We start from the raw sequence: 16,824 nt of genomic DNA on the forward strand, positions 1-16,824 counted from the left end.
AGGAGCAGAGGGTTTCCTTTGGCCTCCCTGCGGTGGGGAAGCGGTGGGTGCTGGCACTGACCCGCACTGCGGGGACAGCCGGTGCCAGCCGTGCACCCCAGGTCCCCTGCCCGCAGCAGGTTTCCACCTGGGCGCTTTGCAGGGTGCGGGGAGGGGGGAGATGAATTTGCTGAAACCTTCTTGTGTCTTCACTTAGCAGGAAGCACTTGGGACTCGATGGTGTTTGTAAAACTCTCCAACACTTAATGACCACTCTGGATAACTCCTTGTTTTGTTTAATGTCCCCGTTTATTCCACTGTTGACTTTGGATACTTAATCCTTGGTGGCAGAGTGCCTTCTGCGAGAAACTAGAGGCAAAAAAAGAATGCCTTCTAGGATGTGAGGGAAGCGCAGGAAGTGAATCAACCCAAAACCCAAAGTACCAGGGCCAGGATAAATGGGGAAAAGAACCCTGGATATGGGAACAGGGCGAGAGGATCCAGCTGCACACAGGCTGTGCTCCGATATGCCAGGCGCCACGTATTTCTGTCAAAGAAGCAGCAAGGGAGTCGAGATTGATACTGCACATCCGCAGATAGGAGAGGGGTTAAAGCATTTCCAGATCACCGAGTTTCTTGGTCTCCTGTTGCTCTTTTCAAGTGCCTGTCAGGCAGTTTTGTTAAGGGCACCGCACAGATTTTTCTAGGTGAGAGTTCACGGATGAGTATTAAACATTTACACCCTGTTCACAGTGTGTTTCCCTCGTTAGTACCTTTTAAAACACCTTGCAAAGTGCCCTGGTGCTGCCTGGGAGGATCTGCTGGATAAACTGGGATATTCCAGTTCTGAGTGCTTCCTGCCTGCTTCTGCACTGGGGATTAAATCCTTTGCAGTGCCATTTGCGGGGTTAGCTTTTCATGTCGTTTTTGTTTGGTAAATTACAGGTACTGTTCTGTTGATGATGATGTATTAACATAATTACAGTAATTCCATCAAATGATGCAATGCATGTAAATATGTAATTAGCATGCAGGGACAACACTGAGCAAAGTGATGACAACATGCAATAAATGCAAAATGCTTTATTCTCCCGGTCATGTGCAGCGACACGGGCTTTAGAGCTCAGTGCCTTGATTATTGCTTTAGAAGGAGATTTTGTTGGAATGTTTTGCTTCCTTCCCTCGTACTGGAAAGAAAAGCATACAGAGACAACGTCGTAGGGCTTTATTCCTCGGTGTGTTTAGATGTGAGACCCTCTGCCTGCCTCCCAACTTACTGTATCTGATTTCCTTTGCAATATTGTAACTCACTGCATTTGACAAAACAAACAAGTGGCCAGGCAGCTGCTCACATTACACTTTGGAACTTTGGAAACTGGCTGAAAACTGGGAACTTTACGATACAGAACAGCATGTGCTATTTTGCAGTTGCCACTGCCACTGGCTTTCCTTCTCCCCCTTCAGAAAAGGCAGCAGCATTTAGTTCAGGGGAGCCGGAAAAGTAATGGCAACATGGGGGCTTTGAAAGCCTCTCCTGTCCTCCATGCCCTTATTGATGCTGATGCAGTTCCTTCATCTGACCCAAGCTGATGAGTCTTACAATGAGCAAAGCCCAGATTTGTGGTCGCAGAGTCAGCATTTCTGGCTGCAGAGCCAGGGCTCATGGCTGCAGAGCCATGCCCAGGTTAAGCCTCCCCCAGTTCAAAAGTGAGGGGCAGAAGGAGATAGGGAACCTCTGCAGAGAAGGGGGCTGCTTGGTTTGCTCATTTGCATCTCAATCCCCACAATGCTCTTCCGGCTACTCACAGCTATTCCATAGTAGTGCTCTTGGCTGAGATCTGGGAACACGCTCAAAGGGTGAGGCAGCTTTTGGATGCACTGAGCTGTTTTCTGTTTGAGCTGTGAAAAGCAAACATCTTTTCAAGAGAGAACATTCTGAACAGTAATTTTTTCACATTTACAATTCAGAAAGAGCAGAACTTCACAGAAATCTGGAAGGAAAATATTGTATAATGTCAAATGGAAACATAAATCCTCTGCAGCAAAGTTTTCACACTACTCTGAAAATAGAAGCCACTAAGTTACTACTATACTTGGCCTAATGTGGCAGGACTGGAGATACAGGTTCTGGAAACAGCTTCACACACTCAAACACTTGAACCCCAATAAAGCTCCATCACCTTCCTCGAGGAGCAACCTGAAAATGAGGATCTACACAGTCACTTCCGACACTTGCTTCTAAATTCACTTTAAATATTTGCTTGTCACAGCTACAAACCCAGGCACCAACAGTGGCAATCTGAAAGGACTCAGAGAGCAGGCGGCTGCAGGAGGAGAACCTGCTGAAGGAGAGATGACTAATTTGCTTCGGTACTTTGGAGAAAACAAAATCAAGCAGTGATTAGAGATGGGCTCAAGCTCAGGTCTGGATTTACATTTTCTTCAAAGCATGGCTGCATTTAGATCCTATGTATTAGGGACAAAACTCCCCTGCCAAGCTGGGGCCTGGCCCCAAGGCACAGTAAGGATACTCTCAGATGCAGGATTTTGGGTTAAGCACATCACAGCTGAACATGCAAAGCTGGTTTAAACAGTGTGGCAGAGCTAATCTGTTGAAAGGTCTCACTCAGCCTTGCTTGTCCCAAAGGGAATATATATGGGAGAGCTGCAAACTTCTCAAGGGCCTTGCTGGTCATTGCCTAGCCCATGTGCTGGTTTCACCATGTGTCCCCGTTTTTGCAACTCCCACCCAGCTCCCTCTCAGCTGATTTATTTTCACACTACTCAGCTTGCAGGAGGTGAATCGGGTCCTGTGGTTACAGAGCAGACCCAACAGCTAGTGCATGGTGTGCAGCCTCTCACCGGCTGCCAGCAAGGGAAATCCGAGACTTTAAAAGGAGGAGGGGGAAGGAGGAGAAGCAGGGTATTTTGTGGAAAGGCAAAGCCATAGCTAAGCAGCATGCATGGCAAAGCAGGAGGGAGAAGAGAGTGATCTAAGAATTCAAACAAGCCACAGAGAGGACAACAGAAAATTCATATAGGTGTAATATGAAAGAAGTAGAATTTGTAAGGTAAATCCAGCAGACAGATGGGAGTAAGCAGAGTAACAAACCAGGGAGAGGTTCAGAGCTGAATGGACAGTGGGAAATCTTTGTGTGTAGTAGAGGGGGTACCATGTTACTTGCTCTCATGAAATTAAAATTAGTAATGAAAATACATTCACCCATAATTGCACCCTTATGCCTATTCCTGCTTACTTCTCTCAGTCCTACTCTCTGAGCATAGTTGCTATTACTCCTAAATTGCTACTACTCAGGTCTTGCTTTTCTTGGTTTTGTTTCTGTTTTAAATGGTAACATTTTGGCTTTCAGAATGTAACAGAAAATGACACCCATTAAAGAAACACAAGCAAATCTTTCCTAGAAGCAGCCAGCATTAACTGCGCGCTGAAATAGAGCCATAGGCCAGCAGTACTGCTGATGGAACAGTGTCAGTTTAGGGACTGCATTTTAAAGAGCGAGGCAGCATTGCAGAAGTGTTGAAAGAGGGGGCGGGGAGCGCTGGAGCAGAGCTGCCCCTCTCCCCTTGGACACACAGGCAGCGCCGGGAACAAACAGCTCCCGCTGCAAGCGCAATCCAGCTTCCGCCTCTGGATGTTTGCATTCGGATCCCAACCAGCTCCCACCCGAATCAATGGATCTCGCTGGAGGCGCAAATGGGAGACTGAAAATACCGAGTCTTAATTGTCAGATAAGCAGAAAAACTCCGGGAAAAAAAAAACAAACAGTAATCATTATTTGGACAAGTTAATTATATGACATTACCCTAAAATAAATAAATAAACAGGTGGAGATGCCCGGACTTGTGATGTGGCCAAACCAGTAGGTGTGCCTCGAGTTACACGTATGGGCTCCCGCTGTGCAGAACACAGGGATGCCACCTCTGCAGGCAGTGAAATCCATTCACCAGGAATACTGGAACATTTAAGGCAAATCAGTAGTTTGGGCAGTGTGTGTATTTTATTTTTAAAATTTCTGCACTTAAAAGAGTTGCTGCCAAATAAATGTCCCTTTCTGCTCATGGTCTTTATTTCCATCTGCTGCATACGGAGAGGAGTAAGACACAGGACTAACACTGGCCTTTAAGAAGGGAGGTCAGGTATGTCCTCCTCGCCGGTGTTCCCTAGAAGCCTCTTTGCAAGACCAGTAACTCAGCCCAGGTAAGAGATGAATCACCTTCTGCAAGTGCCTGCCTCTCCATGCTGACTGCAGAGGGAGACTGACTACACTCCCGGCTTCATTGCTCTTAATATAAGCACCTCAGCCAGCTAAAATACATGCAGATTAGGCAGACTGAATGAGGTGTCATAATCTTGGCCAAGAAGTCTAAAGTGGAGTAAGGATTAAACCCATGCCCTGTGATAGTGCTAAAAACATAGTTTAGGCTACCAAGGCCCATTTTCCCAAATTTCACAGCTTGGTTTTCATCAAGCCAAGGGCCACAGCATCAGTAGCAATGGCTCCGGTGCTGTCCCCCCTCCACCTCCCAAACACCTTAAAGTGTTTAAGCAACCCAGCTCATGCAGACAGGAATTGCACATCAAACTGAAAAGCACTGAAAGGGATGATGTCTGCACCCAAGCAGCCTATCAAGAGGATCAACAAAGTAACACAAAGCACAAAAGATGGCTAAGAAACACTCATTATTTGCCATCCCACACAGCAACCTCTATCTCAGGACCTAGGGACCCGGGCAGAGGATTTAGTGCCTAAGCCTAGAGACTCCTCTGGGTTGCAGGCATTAACTCATGCTTGCATGCCTGAGACTGCATGAAGCTGAAGTCAAAACCAAAAACCTCTACAGAGGCCTCAGTATATTGTTGTTCTGGGGATAGTCCTGTGTGTTTCATCCACAAGAATTAGTGTTTTCTTTTCATTTCACAATAACCTAGGTATTCCAAATGTCTGCCAAAAAGCACTCGGAAACCCAGCATTTAATCTGAGGACTTTTAAGAGGACCAGTTGTTTATTTCCACCATCTAATGAACATTAATTTCCTGTTTTAGAAAGTGTAATTCATGCCACTGGTGAAGCTGATATTTATCTTGATGTATATCCTCTTGGCTGGCTTAGTTTTTCATTTTCTCCAGCTCCTCCAGCCTACAAACAGCCTGCAACCTGTAGCCTCAGCCTGTGCAATCAGCAGTGCTGCAAACCCATTCAGAAGTTTCCAGTACTTGGTGGGAGAATCTGATAGCACAGGCCCGAACCCATTAGCATTCACTTCTCATAATAAAAACAAAGCTAAAGAGAGTGTTTGTAACACTGTTCTGAAAACAAGAACATATTTTCTTTTCTGCTTCAGAATTTAGACAAAACTAATGCAAGTTACACTAAACAAATCCAGCCCTTGCCAGGATAAACAAACATTTGCAGTGTTGCTTGTCATGAAATAAAGCCACTGACATGCATTTTAATGCAAGTCTCCTACAAATTGTGCAAAAATAATTGTGCCCTGTGTATTCGTTGCCAGGTTACTAGAAGGGAAGAGGATATTTTTGCAGACATGATGAACTAACAGGGTAAATAATTCAACTTAATCGTTTTCAAATTTCACACTTAATTCTCAACAGCAGGTCTTTTCAGATCCACCTCAGATCTGACGACAGGGATTATTTTAGAGCAAGGCTGACAAGCTCCTGTGAGCCATATTTAGTCCATGGGGTAGTTTTTATATGACAAACTTCCCCCCCCCACTAATACAGTAGCAGTTCTAGGGCAGCAAGTGTTGCTCATTGTTAGTAGCAGCACATGGATTTTCACTTCTTCCTAAACTCAATCACTCCCTAAACAAGTGATGTCTTAGCAAATAAAGCAGCATTAACAGAGACAAAACAGAAAGAGCTCCCTGTCCATACCCAATCTGCCTGCACAGTTCTCCTGTCAGTGACATTCTGGGAGAAATAGCACTAATTCCGATTAAAGCAGATCAGGAATTACATTATTACATATTTGCTTAAGGAAAAACAATGGATCAGCTAATGAAATGAGATCTGTGCTGCTCCACGAAGCAGGGCTTTTTGTGCTGCTTTGTGGCAATATTTTCAGAGCAGATGTATCTGAAGGAAGGGGCAAAGGGCCCTGCATCCCTTTTAGCACCACCCAGCTCGACAGCAAGAAAACTCCTCCAAAGAGACCTGCAGTTCAGCTGACAAACTTTCTCTTTTGCAGTGTTTCCAGATGACAAATAATACATCTGCTGAACGAGGTTCTGATGGCTTTCAGCTTTTGTTCAAAGCATGTTTTGGCTTTATTAGGTCAGATTACACTCTCACTTAGGTGCCAACAAATCTGAGCACAGAAACTCTCCGCTGATACAGGACTGAGAAGACAAGTGAGGTTCTCTGTCAAAGCTTCCACTCAGTTCCTTGCATGACCTTCTGGAAGACACTTCTCTATATTATGATGCTGAATTTAGTTGGTGAGGAGCTCTGAAAATCAACTGACATAAATTTATGGTGCTCTGCTAGCTTCTTGTGAGAGCAATGGCAAAGGCCAAACAACATGAAAGCTTGAAGGTATGCTGACAGGCCTTGTGGAAGCTAAAAGATCTTCATTTGAAATGTCCCAGGACAGTGACAAGCCATGAAATCTAACAAAACCTGTCAAGAAATGACTAGCAAATTTAGAAGTATTTTTACTTGGAAATACCATGCAGCCAGAATAAATGTTAATATTTTTAGAAGATGCTGTGGTCACCCAAACTCTCTTTTTTTTAATGCTTTTGGGATAAGTCCTTGAAGCAGTATGTATGAAATCTGACCTTTGCCATCTTAGTAATGTATATGTCTATGTATCTCTTGCGTTCTCCAACAGGATTCTGGCTGAAAAGCCAAGCAAATCCATTGAAGGGTAAAAAGATTAGTGTAGGACTTCGAAGGTAAGGGAGGTTTATAGTCATATTACTTTTTTCTGCTTTATCAAAACATGATGGGCCATTTCAAACTAACTACTAGTTGATTATCTTTGTATTTCTAGTTCTATCTCATTTCACGCCTCCCTCACTTCACAGCACTATAACCTTTTTGAATTGCCCTCTGTGATATCCACTCCTTCACTGTTGACCATTGCTCACTTATTCATTGCTTGTTGGATCAGCTGGGCACTTGCACAATCAAGTCTTTGTTATGCTTTCAGACAGGCTGCAAGTCACAATATTGAAGCAGCACAAGGACTGTTTCCTCTGCTGGCATTTAGGAAGACAGCATCTAAACACATGACTGATATAAAGTAATTATGACAATCATTCATACAACAGCTCTTACTTAGAATGCCTTTTCCCCTTTAATTGTTGTAAGAGACTGAAACCCCCAGAAGTCTGAAGAGCTTTTGCAAGCTGGTCAACTGAGAAACAAGGGTTTGCTTCTTTGAGAGCACAGCAGAGCTCAGGTCTGTTTAATGCATCAGTAGATGATGGCTGGTGATACACAGTTAGTGGGAATCCTACAAGAGCTGCTCTCTCCAACCGCTTAATTGGCCCAAACAAACTGGAATGTAGTTTTCCAACTAATAAGCACTGACAATAATGAAGAGCAACTGCAGGGACGGTGGGAAGATAAAGGAATGCACATACCAATGTTCTGCAACAGTACGAAATGTCAAAGTTCAAGTTTACATGCATAATAACCACAACTGGCACATGGATTGTTGGGTGCCTAAATAATCTGAGAATCCAAGATGAGAACACTAAAGAATACAACTTTATACAGGTGGAGGTTTTAAAACAAAATTAAACTTCTCATATGCATTTACAGATACCCCAGTATTTAAAAACCTGCAGGATCTGCTTCTAGGTCAATGCTATCAATGGAGTTGGACACTTATATATCCTTGAATTCCTCCTCAATAGGCAAAGAATTGGATGTAGCACAAGAAGCAAAGCTAGCAAAATGCTATTTTTAGTTGATTTCACTTGAAGTCAAAATGAGGATCTTGGCTTCCAGATCGTGAATTTAAAGCTCACTCTCTCTTGCAGTTCAGAAAAAAAAAAAGAAGTACCTAATTTGGGAAGGGAAAGTTTAGATAGAAGTTAAGTTGGGTTGGTTATGGAAAGAATAAGAGTATTCAGCAGAAGCAGATGAGTAAGCATTTTGTCACAGGGAGGGAGAAGTAGAGTCTTTTGTGTATGGTGGTTTATTGCAGGCTCTAATGGCATCGGGACGATGTTACCAGGGAGCCTTCACACAATGGAATAATTTACTGTCATCTCTTATATCCTGCTTGCACAACAATGTAGTCTCCGTAGACCTCCTCCTCAAATAGTTTTGATAGCCAAATTCTATCTGTAATGTCAGAGAAGGTATCATAACCCTACCTTAAAAATAACTTTGACACAGTTGTTAGCTTATTCACACAAAATTACGGTGAATTGATTATGTCCTTTGGAAGGATTATTACACAGACAGATTTGCTGAGGTCTGAAAGGCTGCAGACCCTCCTTTCCTTTACCCTTCCTGTGCCCCAGTGCTGGCAGCCCCCATCATCCCAGTGCTTCATGGGGCTACGGCTTCTCCTCAGCTGCCCTGAAGCCAGAGAAGTGCAGCAGTGCTGCGCAGCCGCAAGAGCTGGTGGTGTCCTCACCTCCTGCTCCCCATAGCATCACACACCTCCTCTATCCAACATGAAGATGTCCCTATCATGAGTCTTGACTTCACAGAAGATCTCACATGGGGGCCGTGTCTCTGTCCTTCCCACAACCCAGGACCCACATACACCATTGGATAAGACAGTAACAAGCCATCACAGATACCACTTGCACATCTTGTTGGCATGTTTCCTTGCAGAGCAGGAGGTCCCCAGGTTAGCAGCTTATTTGTCAGGCTGTTCAAAGGCCTTCCTGGCCTTGAGAAGGGTTACATTCAGCAAAGAAAGTACAGAAACATGGAGTAACAGCTTTTCACTGAGCGAGAAGAGTTTCCTGTCTCTGTTCTGCTCACATCTGGTCAATTTTCTGTCAAGAATTACATCTTTACTACTCTTTTACAACACACAGCCAATACAGCTGAAAGGGAGTAAGTTGCTCACTATCCAACCTCTGTACTATCAGCAGTATTATCAGTAACTTCAATGAAGCTGTAAAGCTGTTTTACTGAAGATGCGTGAACTGGAAAGAACTCTGAATTTCATAACCCAGAGTGAGTTTGAAGAATTGGCATTTACAGGAAGATGGGAAAACAGTCTTTGCTTGAAAATTAAACAACACTGGAATGGAATTAGTCATAATAAACTGCACTTTAAGACACACTTTCCATAGTAGATTAGTATTTTAAGAATTATATTAAAAGATATAATAAGATATAATAACGTGTTATTTATAGGGTAGTATTGGGATTTAAAGAGCCTATTGAATTCTGTTTTCAATGAAGATGTATTAAGTAAATGTTGCTGTATTCTCTAGAGCTATACAATTCTTGTAATCTTTTTTATAGAGGCCTTTGGCTAAGTCATAATTCAAAATGTTACTCATTTCCCTTTCTGTCTGTATGTCACATAAAGATGTGCATCCAATACATTGTCTTGTGGTTCTCAGTGTATTATACACATCCCAGTTCCTGTTATATATACATTCCTTTGTAGCGATATGATTTATTTCTTTAAGCACTTTCCCATCTTAAAATGTCAGATGCTTCCTGTGCTTATATACAAAGAAGTTTAAGCTCCCAAAGGTACTGAAGTTCAACAGAATTCTGACTGTGGACAGTATGAATTTACCAGTGAATTGTTGGGAAATGCACAATTGCACCTACTTTCCTCAGCTCTTGAGCACAAATTCATTTCATAAGTATTTAACACATCAGTCATCAAGAAGATCAAACAGAGGCATGGTTTTGAAAAACAAGTTAAACTGAACTGTCTAGAGGTTTATTCTTCAAGTAAAAGCTTTGATTCTCAAGGGTTATCACTTGTGGCACACAGGAACTTGTCAAGATTAGGAAAATGGGATTTCAAGGCCAGCTTTTATCTATTTCCATTATCTGAATCTTACTATCTTTTGTAAATAACTTTTTTTTTTTCCCCACCAAATAACTTACTTATAAAGCTTTTCGGGTAAGTAAGGAAAATACCATTATGACTTTACTAGGTTTCAAATTGGTTACTTAATAACAAAACTAAGCTGTATTAACCAGGTGGTTATTGCCTATCACTGCATTCTGCAGCAGACCTCAAATGTTTCTTTTATTGCATTCTCTGTATACACACATTATATAGAAGCATTCCTTTATGAAAAGATTGACAAATGAAAGTGTAACTTTGCATAAAGGTTGTTCAAGTATTGGAGCCCTAGGTAAAGAAAAACCTGCACCGATGATCTTCAGCTCTGTGGAAAAACTGTGCCTCTCCCTTGCCACTACTTTATATCCTGCAGCCTTATTGCCACAAGGCCACACTAAACATAAGAGTATACTCAGTAACCTGAACTAAAGCAGCTAAGAGGATAGCTTAAGCAGAACAGAGGACCTGCAGAAAACTGCAGTGTGGCCCAGCAGGGTGATGGGAGGACATGAAATGGGGAGCGGGATGACTGGTGGTGGTCAAGAAGAGTGTATGTTTGGAGGTGTGGACTGGTACTGAAATGAATGCCATCTTTCTAGTTTACCCACAAAAGTACTTAAGTCCAGTTCTCCTGTTAACAAAATATTTGTGACATTTGCCAGCTCATTAAAACAACCACAGGCTTCTTCAGATTGACTCATTTAACAAAAAAAACCCAAGCAACAGCAACATCCTTTGTAACGACAGCTAGTGTTTTGAAGAGACAAATGTTTCACACAACACTTCTCAAAAAAGCAACAATTTTTCAACAAGATTATTCAACCTCAGTATCTCTAAATTGTAAGAGGCTTTTTCAGAGCAATCAGCCCTGCAATTTCAGCGGAGCATTTGAAGTCTTGAGTACACAGGGAAATTGGCCCAAATAACTCCTAGGTACTAGTCTCCACTAGTAATAAAGGCTCTGAAGGCCAAAGGAAGGCATTAGCAGCACTTGTGCAACTCCCTTAACAGGGTGTACACATGTAACTAATTGGAAACCAGTAAACAATTCTGGTATTGAAGCACAAAGAAGATAATCTCACTCACACTACTTCAGTCATTTTCTTCTCATGTGGCTGACTGGAATAAAACTACTAAAATACTGTTTCCCTCATGCAGAAAAAGATCTAGGGGATATAATAGATCACAAGCTGATTACGAGTCAACAGTGTCAAGCCATTGTGAAAAAGGCAAACACTGCACTAAGCTGTGCAAACAGGAGTAGGGCCTGCAAGACATGCAAAGTAATCCTGCTTGCCCAGCACTGGTCCAACCCCAGCAGGAACCGCAGGTCTGGCGCTGGGTCTCATCTTCCACTGGAGATGCAGAGAACCCAAAGAGAGTCCAGATGAGATTGAACACAGAATGAACAGCGAGGAAGGGCTGAAAGAATCAGGTGTGCATAACCTTAACAAGAGAGCAGGATGGGAGGGAACTGTGACAGCAACTTGACAATACATAAACAGTGGCTGTGGCGGGGTGCAGGGTGGATAAGGAATAACAGATTTGGGATGGAGTTTGCAAGCCCTCTCAGGCAAACGACGAGTTAACATAGGCATTAGCCAGAAGGCAGCTGAGAGGGAAAGCACAGCTGCAGGGATAAACCGCTGGGGAGAGAGCTGTGAGAGCACCCCTGAAAGCTCAGGGCAGAGCTACAGACTCAGGGGATGCTGGGCTGTGTCCTGTATAAGGGATTCTGGTCTTATCTTTGGCAGGTTAGTTGCCTTCTCATTTGTACTGACTCTATGTCTGATAATGAAATAGGTATTTCTTTGTTAGGCCTGCAAAAAAGCAGGAGAGAGTGCTGGGGGTGGTGGTGGTAAGGTTGTTGGTTTGGTTTGTTTTAATAGCCCAGCAAAACTTTTCACATCTGGCCTAAAATGTGGTCAACTTGGTGAATCAGCTGAGGTAGGAGGAAAGGAGGCTAACTTTTGCCTAAGGGAAAGTATTTAAACTACTAACGCTACCTAAACCGGGGAACTGAAGACTATTCTGTGAAGAGAGAGAGAGAGCAAGGAGCTTCTGTGTAACAGAGGGAAGTCATGCAATAGGCTCAACAAGTCTAAAACTGAGGCAATGATAGGTGTCTGGATGTTTTTGCTAGGGGAAAAAGATCTGGTCCATCCCTTCTAGGTAAAGCATGACCCAGACTAGATGTCCCAGCACCATGGCCAGACGTCCTGTGCTGGGGAGTCACCACCTCCCTGGGGAGATGATTACAATGGCTGATAATTCTCATTCTGAAAATTTTTCTTCTTGAGTCCAGTCATAATCTCCTCAGCAGTAACTGGTACCCATTACCCCTTGTCTAGATACTAAGAAATTAATTCTAAGGGTAAAGATATTGAGGGCTGCAATAAATTGTCTGAGGATGTTCTGAAACCTCCATTGTTGGAAGAAGGCCTTTGTGAACAGGCTAGTAATTATTTGTCAGGAATCATAGAATCATAGAATGGTTTGGGTTGGAAAGGACCTTAAGATCATCCAGTTCCAACCCCCCTGCCATGGGCAGGGACACCTCACACTAAACCAGGGCACCCAAGGCTTTGTCCAGCCGGGCCTCAAACACCTCCAGGGATGGAGCATTCACAGCCTCCCTGGGCAACCCATTCCAGTGCCTCACCACCCTAACAGTAAAGAATTTCTTCCTTATATCCAATCTAAACTTCCCCTGTTTAAGTTTATGACAAAGTTGATCCTGTCTTAGGACGGCACAACTGCTAGATGAGCTTCTCAAATCCCATTCTGCCCTGTAGTACTATAATAAGAAATACTGCACCCCTCTTGCCACTTAACAGTGATATTTATGAACATAACTGACCATTTTTGGAAGCTCAAAGCATTCTTTGAATAGAAGTGGTTTCAAAGCTAGCTGTAAACTGAATTTTTTACCTACTCTGTTGAATGATCCTTTCAACATGGTGTGTTCTGGAAATAATTCAGTAGTGAAACTTACAAATTCAGCAACAAAGGTGTTAGAAGAAAACTCTATACTCACTCAGTCATCCCAATAAAGATATGCCTGAATTAAGTTGCCCACATGCTCCACAACAGCAAGAAATTGATTTGTTTGTAACGATACTCTCTTACCCTCCCAGTTACAGTTTGACCGGTACAAAAAGAAACTAAACCCAAGCCGACTTGGCCTAAATAACCCCAGCGATAGCCTACACAAGGAGTCCTTTTTTTGTCTTTCTTTTAAACTCCCAGTGAATCAGTTGAGATCTGTCCTCACAAGTCAATAGGTCTAAGTTGTTCCTACTATAACTAGGCTGTGTCATTTTTGAAATGACAGCTAAATGCAGAAAGCAAAACAACTTTCCAGATACCGTTTCTTTCCATCAAGATGAGGAAACTTTCTACTTGATGGCTCAAGCCTCCAGAATTTGCAGGTTTTAGGTTCACAGTAATGATCCTCAAGAGACTGTTTTATCAGAAATAAAAGCTAAAAACTAGTATGATGAGAAAAGTCTTAAGACTCTGGAATGCTTTTAGCTGCGAGAACTTTCTGTGCTGTTCCTCACCACTCTGAAAAACCCATGAAGCAGAGCAATTGAAAGTACAACTAGGACCAAACCATTTTTGCTTGTTTCTAAATGAGTCTGTCGCGACACCATTAGATCTCTTTCCATTCTGACCCACATGAAAGAGGAACAGGCACTGAAACAATGGACTGTATTTTGAAAACTATTTAATTGCCCAAGAACACAGAAATGCCTGCTAGGTTTTCAAAAGCCAGTAGGTAACAACTTTCACAATGGAAGCTAGATGCCTAGGTTGCACTGAAAATCCCCCTGAATGGTTTCTGCATGCTTGTGGGCCTTTAAAAGTCTGTCCAAAATCCCCCCAATTGAGAACCACGTTTTAAGGAGATGTTTGTATTTAATTACCCTCTGTGGTCAGCTGCAGAGTATAACATTGCTGGTGGTTTTGGTCGGTTCTGTGCTCTCCTCTGGGAAGGAAGTATGGGGTTTGCTCTGCGTTTTGTAGACTGCTTCACATAATGAGGCACTGGTCCCTGACTGGGACTTTTGTTTGGTTCAGAGCGAGTAAAGCAATACTCTGCTACACTTTCTTAGATAAAGCAAGGCATGCAGGCAGCATCGAAGTGCTCTCAGCCTTCGTGGCCAGAGAAAGCAATGATCGTATTCAGCAGTGCTGTTCACAGAGAGATTAAACTGAGGCTGGATGGAGAGAAGCCGTGTAGATAACTTGAAATAGATTCCGAGGGTGAATTACTGCTTGGCTGTCGTCCTCACCTCCTCAGCTCTGTGACTGGTGTGCCAGAGAACACTTTAAGATAACTCTGCTCTGTTTGCTGCTTGCATTGTCTGGCTGTTGAACGCTCTTCAGATAAACAAGGGATAATCTCTGGATTTTGCTCAACAAGGATCGCTTTGTGCAAAGTTTAAAACAGGTTGTTGTACAGGGCCTGCTCTTGCTGTACCTTTTAGCTGTGAACACTTCCAGGGGACCAAGTGGCTGCACATGTAAGTAAATGATCGATAATGGTATCATTGCAGCCAAGAAGTATTTCCTCGTTTTCATTGAAAAGGCCCTGGTCGCACTGAGCAGCCCAGTGCTGACTGGAGAGACACATGTAAAACACTGCCATTAGAGAACGGGTGGGAAACCGCAGGCACCGCTTATTTAACTAATTGCTGCCTCCACAGAGAAGACCTTCAGCTGCCTGCGGCCCGACCAGCGCACCCGGAGCTGACACCTCGCACCTTTAAAGCTTTAAATCGCCTCACGGGGCCCTCCAGGCCGAAGCCGTTCCCGGCCTCCCGGCCCGGCCTCCCCCCTCAGCGCCTCGCTGCTCGCCGCCGGCACTAGCCCGTCGCCCAAAGCAGCTTCCGGCCGCCGGAGCCATCGTTGTTCCTCTGCCCCGCGCGCGTTGAGGCAGCTCCCGCTGGAGCGCGGGGCGGGAAAGGCCTGAAGGGACGAGGCGGCGGCGGCGGCGCGGGCGTGAGGAGCGGGAGCGGCGGGGCCTGTTCCCGGGGAGGAAACCCCGGGCGGGGCGGGGGGGAGACCGGCAGCATCCCGCGGGCACCCGCTTCCACCCCGGCCTGGAGCTCCGGCTCCCCCAGGCCGTTCAGGAGTGAGAGGCGGAGGCTGTCATGGCGGAGGCGGGCAGAGCTGGGGCCCGCCGCCCCGTGCCCCCCCGGCCGCCGGCGGGCCGAGGCTGCGCCGTCCAGGTGGTACGTGTCAGGCGGGCTGGGACTGAGGGAAGCCGGGGCGCCGGGCAGGCCGGGCCGGGTGGACAGCTCGGGGCTGAGTCCCGGGTCCCGCTCCCCGCTCTCCACGGTGCTCGCCGTGGAGGTGTGTGGGTGCAGCGGCTGCTCGGTGCAGGAAAGCAGCGAGGTGTGTGGCTCAGCCTCGGCTATGTGCCGCCTGGCCCTGCACAGTGACGGGCCAGCGTTATTAGTGCTCCCTGTAACAATGTTTGGGTTTATTCTTAATTATTACTATTTTTTCACGTTTATACACATACAACTGTTGTGGTTTGGCAGTGATTTAGGTTTAGTGAGCCAGCCATCTGAAAAGCAAACCCATAGAGATCAATAGGCAAGCAAAAATGATGGACAGCTTCACAAAGTCTCGCATCCTAAAGGCAGGTCAAAGTTTGTGGCCTAAAAAGTCTCTCTGGGTTTGTTTAAAGTAACCCGCGTAGGAGATGTGGCAAAACAAGTGTGCTTCTGCCAGCAGCCGTGAGTTTCTAAATGGCTTGAAATAATGACTCGTATGAAAACTGATTAAAAACAGTGGTTTCTGATTAATCTGGAATCTTCAGCAGTGTGAAAGTGATTTTTAAAATAGATTTTCCACACTCAGATGTGGAAGTGGGCATCTGTTTGCCCTGAAATTTGTGGAAAGTGAAAGTAAATTTACACTTTGGAATTGGTCAGTACGTATCTTCTTAGTGAAGGATGCTGGTGGCAATACCAGCAACGAGAGCTCTTGGATTCAAAACATTCAAGTGCATGGTTTCTGACACTGGTTTTTAAAACCTCACTTTTTTCTCCTTCTATCTTGTGGTTGATGTGTTGGTTTTCAGGCCTAGCTGAGGGAGGACGAGAGCGTTTTTTTTTTGGTGAATACATTTGTAGAAGGAAAGGGATTGAGCTGCCTTTTAACCATTTCACATTCTGCCATCTTTGCCATATATCAAAATTCATTTTGCAGCAAAGCTGGGAATCATCATCTTCAGCTTAGTGACAGCAAAACAGCATTACTAAAAAGATCCAAAATTGTTTCAGGTCTTACTCTAGAGTATCAGAAGTTCAGGAAAAAACAGGTAGTGTCACAATGCTCAAAACCTCACTTGGAATATTGAGACCTCACTTGGAGCATTGTGTGCAGTTCTGATGTCCTCAACATAAAAAGGACATGGAACTGTTGGAACAAGTCCAGAGGAGGCCACGAGGATGATCAGGGGATGGAGCACCTCCTGTATGGAGACAGGCTGAGAAAGTTGGGGCTGTTCAGCCTGGAGAAGAGAAGGCTGCGTGGAGACCTCAGAGCAGCCTTCCAGTGTCTGAAGGGGGCCTTTAGGGATGGTGGGGAGGGACTCTTCATTAGGGACTGTAGTAACAGGACAAGGGGTAACGGGTTCAAACTTAAACAGGGGAAGTTTAGGTTGGATATAAGGAAGAAGCTCTTTACTGTGAGGGTGGTGAGGCACTGGAATGGGTTTCCCAGGGAAGTTGTGAATGCTCCATCCCTGGCAGTGTTCAAGGCCAGGTTGGACAAA

At 44.5% G+C, this 16,824-nt stretch overlaps 1 protein-coding gene and 1 long non-coding RNA gene across 6 annotated transcripts in view; one reads left to right on the plus strand and one right to left on the minus strand.

Moving 5' to 3' along the window:
- Positions 1-1,047: 1,047 nt before the first annotated feature.
- LOC134174627 (uncharacterized) lies at positions 1,048-14,781 on the minus strand. Its single transcript, XR_009968729.1, has 2 exons — positions 13,961-14,781; positions 1,048-1,878 (listed from the first exon to the last, which is right to left on the minus strand). It is a non-coding gene; the product is annotated as an uncharacterized LOC134174627 (long non-coding RNA).
- Positions 14,782-15,100: 319 nt separating this feature from the next.
- B3GNTL1 (UDP-GlcNAc:betaGal beta-1,3-N-acetylglucosaminyltransferase like 1) overlaps positions 15,101-16,824 on the plus strand; it is a 118,778-nt gene continuing 117,054 nt past the window's right edge. For all 5 annotated transcript variants that reach the window (XR_009968712.1, XR_009968711.1, XM_062639766.1 and 2 more), the window contains exon 1: positions 15,101-15,271. Coding sequence is in view for 3 of the 5 variants with exons in the window: in XM_062639766.1 (XP_062495750.1) it covers positions 15,191-15,271 (81 nt within the window). In the remaining 2 variants the exon portion in view is untranslated. The remainder of the gene's footprint in view (positions 15,272-16,824) is intronic.

This window comes from Pezoporus occidentalis, unplaced genomic scaffold, assembly GCF_034315485.1.
Source record: "Pezoporus occidentalis ecotype Australia unplaced genomic scaffold, CSIRO_AGI_Poc_V1 ctg62, whole genome shotgun sequence".
NCBI classification, from domain to species: Eukaryota; Metazoa; Chordata; class Aves; order Psittaciformes; family Psittacidae; genus Pezoporus; species Pezoporus occidentalis.